This window comes from Thalassophryne amazonica, chromosome 4 (assembly GCF_902500255.1).
Source record: "Thalassophryne amazonica chromosome 4, fThaAma1.1, whole genome shotgun sequence".
Taxonomy (NCBI): Eukaryota; Metazoa; Chordata; class Actinopteri; order Batrachoidiformes; family Batrachoididae; genus Thalassophryne; species Thalassophryne amazonica.
In genome coordinates, this window is record NC_047106.1 from 129,487,674 (window position 1) to 129,499,608 (window position 11,935).

General features: G+C 41.0%; 1 protein-coding gene across 2 annotated transcripts in view; it reads right to left on the reverse strand.

The window, feature by feature from the left end:
• cep295 (centrosomal protein 295) overlaps positions 1 to 11,935 on the reverse strand; it is a 51,562-nt gene that overhangs the window by 33,917 nt on the left and 5,710 nt on the right. For both annotated transcript variants that reach the window (XM_034168549.1, XM_034168548.1), the window contains exons 3-7: positions 7,001 to 7,125; positions 6,809 to 6,902; positions 5,543 to 5,656; positions 5,324 to 5,464; positions 2,030 to 2,213 (exon numbers count right to left, since the gene is read on the reverse strand). In XM_034168549.1, the coding sequence (XP_034024440.1) occupies positions 2,030 to 2,213; positions 5,324 to 5,464; positions 5,543 to 5,656; positions 6,809 to 6,902; positions 7,001 to 7,125 (658 nt within the window). The remainder of the gene's footprint in view (positions 1 to 2,029; positions 2,214 to 5,323; positions 5,465 to 5,542; positions 5,657 to 6,808; positions 6,903 to 7,000; positions 7,126 to 11,935) is intronic.

The window sequence follows — 11,935 nt, forward strand, 5'->3', positions numbered from 1 at the left end:
GGGGAGATCACAGGCAGTTTGGGCTGGCAGCAACACCTCTGGCATAGGGGCCCCCCAAGGATGTGTGCTGAGCCCCCTCCTCTTCACTCTGCTGTCCCACAACTGCACACCTACATCCAGCTCCAACCTCTTCATCAAGTTCACAGACGACACGACTGTGGTGGGTCTCATCAACAACAACGAGACAAGCTACAGGAGTGAGGTGAGCCGCCTGGCCACGTGGTGAACGGACAACAATCTTCACCTGAATGTGGAGAAGACGAAGGAGATTGTCGTGGACCTCAGGAGAGAGCCCACTCAGCATGCTCCACTAACCATCAATGGCAATGAAGTGGAGCGGGTGAGCAGCACAAAGTTCCTGAGTGTACACATCTCCCAAGACCTGTCCTGGAACATCAACACCACATCTCTGGCCAAAAAAGCCCAAAAGCGACTAATTTCTGCGGAAACTGAGGAAAGCAAGAGCCCCGACCCCCATCATGTACTCCTTCTACAGGGGTACCGTCGAGAGCATCCTGACCAGCAGCATCACTGTGTGGTACGGTGCCTGCACCATATCCTGCCGCAAGACCCTGCAGCGCACTGTGAAAGCAGCTGGGAAGATCATTAGTGTCCCTCTCCCCTCTCTGTTGGGCACGTACCACACGTGTCTCACCTGCAAAGCCACCAGGATCGCAGGTGACCCCACCCACCCAACACAGTCTTTTCAGCCTGCTGCCCTCGGGGAGGAGACTGCAGAGTCTCCGGGCCAAAACCAGCAGGCTCAAAGACAGTTTCTTCCACCAGGCAGTCAGGATGCTCAACTCCGTCCCTGCTCTGCCCCCCAGGTGATCCCCCCACCACTGATTCTGCCTGCCCACGCATTCACCAACCCTAGGTCTGCACACCTCACTTCATCCTCCCACATTGCACTATTGCGTCCACATCAAGACTGCCTATACTGATACTGGTACATTAGTATATACCCACTGCACTACTGTATTTAATGCTAGAATGTTACACTGTCTACATCAGCATACTGCCACTTGCACCACTGGATTATACTGTTATACTGTTATCCATTGCACGATCGTATTTAATGTCATACTGTCTACATTAGTACACTGCCATTTGTACTACAGCATCACACTGTTATACTTACACTGCCTGCACTGTTAATACTGTTTTATATTGTTATTTTTATTTTGTAAATCAGAAGTATTTAAGGTAAATTTTTTTACTTAGCTTAATAGTTTTTATTCTTACTCTGCACCGTGGGTCTGAGAGGACTGAAATTTCATCTGTGCTGTATGTCGAGCATGTATAGCATATTTGACAATAAAGCTGACTTTGACTTGTTGATACTGTGCCGCAGGACTGACACCATGTCAGGTGGAACAGAGCTCACAGTAGTTGAGCTGACGTGACAGTCAGCTCATCTACTGTGCTTTCTGATCCGACTTAGACAAATTTCACATCCAGCTTGACAGTGACTGTATGCAGACTGTTTGCGTGATGACAGTAAGAATAGCCCCACATTTTCTAAGTGCCATGCGAGCGGTCTTAGGTGTTCGTGCCTGTCACCTGGAACTTGGCCGACACCTGCCACAAGAGGGTTTGACGGGCTCACAGAGTGCACACTTTGTCTTTCTGCCGCTGGTGTGTGCAAATAGTTGTAGCAACAGGTGTACAAGGCAGCTACAATTTTACACGTTTTGCACACGATTCCTGCTCATGTGCATATCGAACAAGTTCGCACTATGTGTGAAGGGGCCCTTAATAAAGTCGTCCTCCTGTGTGTTGTAAGAAAGAGAGCTTTAGAGGGGCATGTATTGTGGCCTATACTGCATAGAGGATATTATGCCACTTTGAAGTCACTCTGTGAACAAAAACATCAATCATAAGATCATTTAAGATTCATCAGATTCTCTAACAGAGTATCCTGGTTACTTCAAGAGTGCACAATACCTCATACTTTAAATAGGAAAACCAATCTGTTTACAATACTAAGCACATTCAGAGCACAAACTACAAAAATGACAGTCCTTACGCCTCTCTCCAGTATACATGTCCTCAAAGGCAAACTCCAGCTCCCTCTGGAACTCCTCTCTCATTTCTTGTCTTTTGGAATAAGGTTGAAAAGTCTGAAGTGGCATGTGAGAAACCCGCTGTCGCCTCTTAAGCATGTGTGTCTGCTGCATGTGCTCCAGTTCAACAAGCAAGCACTCACGATCCTAGAGGAGACAGTAAAAAAGTAAAAACTTCTGAGAGACGTTTGGCTCAAACCTTTCAAAGTCAACAACAGGAAATGTTTTCTATGAGTGTCAAATGAGTCACAATCCAACTGTATTAAGCAATACATATAAATGCATGTGAAAGTTTTTATTAGGAGTATCAGGGTTCCCCAGGTTTCTCTCCAAGGTTCAAAAACTGTAGCTAAAGCCCCTTTCACACCGGGCCTGCTTCGAGTTGCTTCATGCGGTGTCATGACAACACAGGAATGTCTGGATCATATGTGAGCAGCAGGGGGGCAGAGAGGAGGCAAGAAAGCAGCAGAGGATCTGCAGGCAGACTATACACTCTGACTTCTCTTCTAGTTTACATTTGTTCTTGTGCAGGGCTGCACTGATTTCTGTTATAGCTTATCTTTTTTCCTTTGATCGTGAGCTGCATTTGCGCACGAACAAACCATCCGTGAGTGGTCTGGAGATGTCCAAACTTTTTACTGGATGTGGACATGTCCTGTCTCTGGCAATCAGTATGTGACCAGGACTTTTATGGACTTTATTTCAACACAGTTGTGAGAGAATTTAAGAGCGAGCAGCTCCCAGTCTTTTGTTGCCACTGTCCCAGCTTTTTTGAAACATGTTGCAGGCATCCATTTCAAAATGAGCAGATATTTGCACAAAAACAATAAAGTTTATCAGTTTGAACATTAAATATCTTGTCTTTGTGGTGTACTCAATTGAATATAGGTTGAAGAAGATTTGCAAATCATTGTATTCTGTTTTTATTTACATTTTACACAACGTCCCAACTTGGGTTGTACAACCCGCATGAAATGTCTCAAACCTTCCAGGCATCTTATATATGCTACTCTTGAACCACCCCTAAATCCAAACATTCCAACTGTCAACCCCACTGAGGTCCTTAGCCTGGGTCTCATTAACATAAGATCACTGTCCTCAAAATCATTGCTGATTAATCATCTAATTATGGATATAATACAGTTACAGATACAGTTTTACTGCCGTGTTTAGTGGAACAACAACCTTATTTATCATTGCGGTGACACAACTCCTCAACTTTAACTGAACTCGAAGATAGATTGCCTGATCTTAGCTTCATGTTTGGAAAATGTCCAATCAGTAGACAGTCTTGTGGATAGTTTAAACTCAGCACTCAAAAGGTACACTCGACTTGCACCACCTATATTAAAACCAAACCCCCCAAAACAGTCACATGGGACAGTCACAGCAGATCAAAGATGGATCTACATGTGGTTTTGGCACTAAAGCAACACTACATTATAGGGAGAAAGGGCACTGATGTTCCTGGCATTGAGAAGACAGCAGCACCTGTGTTTAAGCTCTCAGCAACCAGGGCAGCTGAGCCCAGTGAGCGCACAAAGAGCAGCACAAACCACAAAAGGGCTTTTTGTTTTGTTTTTAAAAATCAAAGTAACATAAATCTTAGTTTTTCCTAGTAGCACTGACAGAATTTGTAGGTTTGTTTAAATACTCGCCACAGTGGGGATTCACAAGCAAACCCAGTTCGCCACATCATGCATTTATACGCCATTCACAATGTGGAGAGGGCTGGATGAATCCCTGATTCCCTATACCGTAAAAAATACAAATAAAAAACAAAGTCACTTGACTCACTGATGTACCGTAAAAGGGACACAAACCTCAAGTGGTTGACTTAAAAATGTGCCACAGCCAAACTATATTGGCAAAAATTATAGAGAAAAATTAAAGCCATCAAAAAAATGAAGCAAAAGTGATTACCTGTGCTGCTGAACCGTTATATTTTATATATGCAAATTTATTGAATGTGGAGGATATATCATCATGTTTGCCTGTACATATCTGCAGTTAAAGTTTAAGATACGTAGTAACCAAAAACAAGTAGTGATTATAGCATTTTTTATTCTCTCTACATCACTATTGTAAAACTTTGCACAGTAAATTTGAATATTTAATTTTCCTAGGATGCTGATTAATAATTAGTTTACATTAGCTATACTGCTAGACAATCGAATGCTTGATATAATGTTGATGCTATACATTAACTAGAAGCACTCAGAGAGTGCAAACCTCTGCCAAGGCCATGGGGTCACTGACGCCATAACATCTACACGCCGTGGAATCATTGAACCTAAAAAAGTCTAACAATGATGTCTGCTCAGTAGTAAAATAGTTTCATCTGCTGTGACTGGATAGCATATATCCTTAGCGCTTGGCATTACAGTTTATTGCAACTTGCACCTTTCCCAGAAGCTACTGTCATCTGAGCACTGATACTGATATTGCAAGTCCTTACAGACAAAAACAAATAACAGACAAAATTCAATTTATTATTCAACTAAACTGCAAATATATGAATTTTTTAACATTTATGAAACACTTCTCTAAACAAGGCCATAGGGTCACTGACCCTAGAGAGATTTCCTCCTTGGCACAGTGATCTATTTCTTTTTGTCTCTTTCTCTAAAATTGTATATAATAATCATTAGATTATTAATATATATAAACAAAAATAAATTTAAGAAATATTACAATTTGAAAACAAATGCACCCGAACGTGATGACAGCTACAACTGCTTAATGCTAACTTTTAACATTGAAAATGCACTAGATATGCTAACGCGTTAGCATCGGGATCCAGATCGTGATCCGGATCACCACTAAAATTTAATCACTTTTTCCTCTTGTCATTTCCAACTACTCCACAAAATTTAATCAAAATCCGTTCAAACCTTTTGAGTTATTCTGCTGACAGACAGACAAACAAACAAACGCAACCAAAAACATAACCTCCTTGGCGGAGGTAACAATGATAGTTATTTGGACTAGTGCATATCAACATTTCCGAAAAAGTTAGGGCTGGCTGATTATGGCAAATAAAGATCAGCCACACCAATGTCAATGTCATTAATTAAACACAAAAGTACAATTATCACACTTGAAAAATGATGAACCAGAATCATTTTCATATGTAGTGAAAAGGATGACACTGGAAACATTTATCATATTCAACTCTTGATACAAATATCTTCAGTGTGTAGCAGTAAAGCAGCCTCGTCCTTCTAATATTTTTGGAGGAGGCTGTCGTACTCTACCTGCATGAGCTGCTCCTTCCTGAGAGCTTGCTTTCCTCTGACACAGGCTTTCTCCGCCTGTTCTTCTTTCTCTCTCTCTGCTTTCTCCTTTAAATCCTCCAGTTTTCTCAGCTCCAACGTAGCTTCCACATGGGCGTCAATCTGCAGACATGTACAAATTACACTCATTGGACGCTGAAGACAAAGAGGACAAGGTGTGCTATGTGTGTGTGTGCTCACCTGCTGAATGTCCACTACTCTGTGTACTGTGGTCTCAGGCATATGGTAGTGTGTCATGGCAAATGCACTCACATCTGATTTCTTCACTACATGGGGTTGAGTGGAGTCAATGTTCTGTTTGAACAACAAATGTCAATGTTGCCTTGTTGCATTCAGACAGAGGTCGTGGGTTAAAAGTTTATTTATAAACAGGATACAAATGAGCAAATTTATTTTTCCTGTAGAAGAAATTACATCAGTCAAGAAGAACAGTCCTATTTGTTTCAAGAAGTCTACAGTTCACCTGATGTTTAAAGCCAGTACTGTTCAAATACTCAAAAACCCCAGTGCTACTCATCCAGGTCGCTCATCTGTCTCTGTCACTGGGAATTTGTGCGTGTGTGCATTTAAAGACATGCGTGTTTAACTGAGCACTTGAGAGCGAGAAAATGGCTGATCATTAATTTTTTTTTTAAATCCTTTCAAACATAAAAGAAAACTGAATTATCAGCCACTCTATCTCCCTCCCCCCTCTCTCTCTCACACACACACACACACACACACACACACACACACACACACACACACACACACACACACACAAACACACACACACACACACACACACACACACACACACACACACACACACACACACACACAAACACAAAAGCCCAAACCAACTTGTAAACATACACATTCACACACTCTTGGTCAGTCATGCTTCAAAACACATGGTGTCCTTTGATAGGTTCTGTTCTGGGAAAGTGGAGTGAGATTGAAGTGACAGCTGAATCCCCCCCCCCCCCACACACACACACACTGGGCACGGTATGATTACTATAGCAACCAATGTGGATCAGTGCTTGCTCTGAAGGACAGACAGATCAGATTTCACCACTCATGTAGACAGTCAGTGAGATAACATCTGAATCAGAATTGCAAAAAATCTGATTTGAGCTGGCAATCTGAACGAAACCTATGACCCTCTGGTCACAAGGTTGCTATTCTAATCTTCAGGCCACCACATCCCCACAATAACCAATTAAAAACACAGAGCAAAAGAAAAATGTGGCAATGTCAAACATTTGGAAACTCATTTAGCATCATTTGCCACTGAAACCAAAACCATGACATATGAAACCAGGTACAAGGTCAAGAGTAGGAAGAAACAGAAAGTCTCCATATTGACCCAAAAGCACTTTTTAATCTGTTGCCGTCTTCTTGTTCTACATAACAGAATGGATTACTGCAGTAAGGCTGAAAGGTGCTAAACTGGCAAATCACCTGAACTGGATTTCGTGGAGGTGGTGGGAGCCTTGCTACCATTGTGGCTCTTTTCTTCTCTGCTTGTAGTGCCTTTTTCCTGGCATTGATGGACCTACATACATCAAAAAATAGTTTACATAAATAACACTTGAAAATGGCAAAAACACATACGGCAAGATTGTTCCAGTAAATGTGTTTGAGGCTGTTCACCGATTTTGCTTCTCGTGATCCTTCAGCTTTTGTGATTTGACTTCCTTCAGGGCTTCTCGGTAGCGTTCTTCTGCTTTTACTTGATTTTCCTCCTGCTTCTGAGCTTGAGCTGCCAAGTCAGGTTCCTCATGTAAAAATAAGCAAATAAATAAATCTGTGCCCTCTGAAAAAGCATTCATGCACTGCTATGACTGTTGTATGAAATTTATTTACATTTTGGTGTTTTTTTTTTTTATTATTATTATTAATCATCTACAGGTCCAAATGGTTGTGTTAGGATTTTATCAGCACCATTTTAACATTCCTTATAGATATCAATACTTATTCTGTGAATACTTTATCAGTACAGAGAAAACAAATAAAATGCTATTTGGGTGCTTTTACAGCTGTGCATCTATGTTTTAAGACATGACCCCTAAATGCTATTATGTGGACAGATGTCAACTGTATGGACATCTCCCACTGTGAAATCCTTTGTGACATGTCTGGCGGTACTGTGGGTGCTGTGTATGAGGCGGGTAAATCATATTTCAGTAGTAATACTGAAAAGCTGCATAACATCAAGCCTGGCTTGTGCAAATATGTAGCAGGTAGGCAGACCCAGACATGGGGCTGTTCTGGAGCATAAAAACCTTACCAATGTGAGATACAAAATATGCCATCCGCTATACTGATGAACATGAACAGGCCATTAGGACGGATGAAATGGCTGATAAGCTTCTATGTAATAATATTTTTGAAGGAGGTAAGGTCTAAACAAGGCCAAAGCACCAACCCCCCGTGTCACAGAGGGTGTCTCTGGGGCTGATGATATAGCTGAAATGTGGCAGCAACACCATCCTGCTTTATTCAACAGTGTTAAGAGTGACCCCTACATAGTGGGAGTGTTTCAGATTGGGAGACAACTATTACTTTCAGTGAAGACTATCATACCATAAAACAGTTCTCTGATAAGAAAGCAAGTGGTCGTGTCCACACCACAGCAGAACACCTTAAGTTTGCAAAGCTGCATCATTGCTTGACATGTTTCTCTAGGTTCATGACGGGCTGCTGCCTGACTCTTTACGGTCCGTTAAACTCCCTTTACACTACGACGGGTCTGTCCAGCGGTCATGAAATCGCGTCAAATGCCGCTTGATGCCAAGGACGTGCTCAGCTGTCGCCAGGACCTTACAAAGTCTGCTCGGTATCCTCTCTAGGGATAGATATCGATAACCGGTTCCTGCTAAGAATTGATAAGAAATTACTCAATCCATCAAAATCAATAGTCTTTCTGCTTAACAATTCCCTTATCGGTTCACATTATGCCGGAGCAGCCGTTGTTTTTGAGGTTGTGTATCGGGAAAATGATCATTTCTCTAAGTTGACTGCAGACCCGCTGTTTCTGAGAAGCTGTGAAGCGAAGCAGCAGGCCACAGCACAAGCTGTGAAGAAGCGAAGTGCTTCGCTGCTGGAGCAGAGCACAGGGTGACCATGTACAGATTTTATTCATGTCTAGAGATCTAGGATCCAGTGTCATGCACAGATTTTATTTACTTATGTCCAGAGAGCTAGGATCCAGTGCCATGCACAGATTTTATTGATTTATGTTCAGAGATCTAGGACCCAGTGATGATTTACAGATTTTATTTATGTCCAGAGATGAAGGATCCAGTGACCATTTTCATATTTACAACCCCTGGCAAAAATTATGGAATCACCGGCCTCGGAGGATGTTCATTCAGTTGTTTCATTTTGTAGAAAAAAAGCAGATCACAGACATGACACAAAACTAAAGTCATTTCAAATGGCAACTTTCTGGCTTTAAGAAACACTAAGAAATCAGAAAAAAAAATTGGGGCAGTCAGTAACGGTTACTTTTTTAGACCAAGCAGAGGGAAAAAAATATGGAATCACTCAATTCTGAGGAAAAAAATTTATGGAATCATGAAAAACAAAAGAACGCTCCAACACATCACTAGTATTTTGTTGCACCACCTCTGGCTTTTATAACAGCTTGCAGTCTCTGAGGCATGGACTTAATGAGTGACAAACAGTACTCTTCATCAATCTGGCTCCAACTTTCTCTGATTGCTGTTGCCAGATCAGCTTTGCAGGTTGGAGCCTTGTCATGGACCATTTTCTTCAACTTCCACCAAAGATTTTCAATTGGATTAAGATCTGGACTATTTGCAGGCCATGACATTGACCCTATGTGTCTATGTGTCAAGGAATGTTTTCACAGTTTTTGCTCTATGGCAAGACGCATTATCATCTTGAAAAATGATTTCATCATCCCCAAACATCCTTTCAATTGATGGGATAAGAAAAGTGTCAAAAATATCAACGTAAACTTGTGCATTTATTGATGATGTAATGACAGCCATCTCCCCAGTGCCTTTACCTGACATGCAGTCCCATATCATCAATGACTGTGGAAATTTACACGTTCTCTTCAGGCAGTCATCTTTATAAATCTCATTGGAACGGCACCAAACAAAAGTTCCAGCATCATCACCTTGCCCAATGCAGAATCGAGATTCATCACTGAATATGACTTTCATCCAGTCATCCACAGTCCACGATTGCTTTTCCTTAGCCCACTGTAACCTTGTTTTTTTCTGTTTAGGTGTTAATGATGGCTTTCATTTAGCTTTTCTGTATGTAAATCCCATTTCCTTTAGACGGTTTCTTACAGTTCGGTCACAGAAGTTGACTCCAGTTTCCTCCCATTCGTTCCTCATTTGTTTTGTTGTGCATTTTCGATTTTTGAGACATATTGCTTTAAGTTTTCTGTCTTGACGCTTTGATGTCTTCCTTGGTCTACCAGTATGTTTGCCTTTAACAACCTTCCCATGTTTGTATTTGGTCCAGAGTTTAGACACAGCTGACTGTGAACAACCAACATCTTTTGCAACATTGCGTGATGATTTACCCTCTTAAGAGTTTGATAATCCTCTCCTTTGTTTCAATTGACATCTCTCGTGTTGGAGCCATGATTCATGTCAGTCCACTTGGTGCAACAGCTCTCCAAGGTGTGATCACTCCTTTTTAGATGCAGACTAACGAGCAGATCTGATTTGATGCAGGTGTTAGTTTTGGGGATGAAAATTTACAGGGTGATTCCATAATTTATTCCTCAGAATTGAGTGAGTCCATATTTTTTCCCTCTGCTTGGTCTGCCACAATTTTTTTTTCTTGATTTCTTATAGTGTTTCTTAAAGCCAGAAAGTTGCCATTTGAAATGACTTTAGTTTTGTGTCATGTCTGTGATCTGCTTTTTTTCTACAAAATTAAACAACTGAATGAACATCCTCCGAGGCCGGTGATTCCATAATTATTGCCAGGGGTTGTACTTTAAGATTCAATAAAATGTTGACATAGAAAACCTGTAAAGCCTACTTTTAATACACAAAAAATTCACAGAAGGTATTAATAAGGGAATATATAAAGAATCGAATGAATAAGCAGAATCGATAATGGCATCGATATTGATAAAAATCTTATCAATACCCATCCCTAATCCTCTCACAAACCACCATGATCGCAATGGTCCCCATGAAGTATGAAGCTGCACGTGACACTTGGACCTACACCCGTCATCTCATGGTATACAAATAATGTTTATAAGTTCAATGGTACAACTATTTCATGAGCTGAAAGCTGCAATGTTCCATTCAACAAGGCGACAATGACAATGTAGTCCATGATGCCGGGCACTGACTTCATGTACTTTCAAAAAAAGACTGTGTACTTCCTCAGTCCAATGAAAAATCACATCAGAAATTAGTCCAGCTTTTCATCCTAACAGCTCTTCATGCCCATAGACAGCTTACAGAGTAGTGAATGTTTTTTGTGTGTATATTAGAAGAATTAGCACAGTCAATTAGCTCCTTCAAATCATTGTCTGTCAGCAAAACAAACTCCACCATATTTTGCGAGCAGTGGGCAGTGTTCACAGTGTGCAATGGTACACAATGTATGGAACCAAAGTTGCAAGGTAAATGGAGCCAAATTGCACACTAAATGCAACGCAGCACAAATGGGATGAATAATCCATGTTACGTGACATACAAAGCACCAATCAAATAACAAAGATCCACTCAGCTGTTATATAATTAATAATCAGATTATGTACATCCTCAAAAATTTTGAGCGGACCTGCTTCCAACACGTTTGCTTACAGTTTTGCCCTCTACTTATTTACTTTTAAGATACTCACACGTTTGAGGCTGTCTGATACTTCAGCCTGGTCTTATGACTGGCTAAAGCTTCAGCACAGGGTGTAAATTCTTCATAAGCAGAGAGAAGACCCGACGCAGCTGTTCTAGGTCAGAATGAAGAAGAAGACAGTGCGGCTGCATGCTTTTAATGTTTTTTTGTTTTGTTTTGTTTTAAATCTGGACCTCTGAGTGCCTGACAGATTCTCTTGGCAAGAAGGTGCAGTCGAGTCATTCACTTTTATCCATATTTGCATTCAGACCTCGGCACATCTCGCTCAAATCTAGCTTCCCCCAGCACGCATAGTCTATGTCTTCAAACCACAAACAAACAAACAAAAAAAAACAAACAAAAAAAAAAAACGCCCCAAATCCATGGGAGACTGATGGACTATATGATTTTGCCACCGGACAAAATATTTAAATAGGTAACTAATCAGTTTGCAATATCCTTCAGGGTGTAACACAGCCATCAGGGACAAATTCACCCACATATTTATTTTAACAAATATGGCTACTAGTATAAACCATGCTGCAAAGTCTTCCATGAAAAAATAAATTTTCATTAAATTCCCAATGTCATCATGTAATAAGGGGTGACTGGAAAGTCTTGAGCCAGACTCTGAAAAAGTAGGGTGTGGTTCTCCATCTTTTGCATCCTGTGGAACCAACATTTCTCTTAAAAATGTGTTAAATTCTGACTCACTGGGTGCAATGCTGCAGACAATATTTCAGT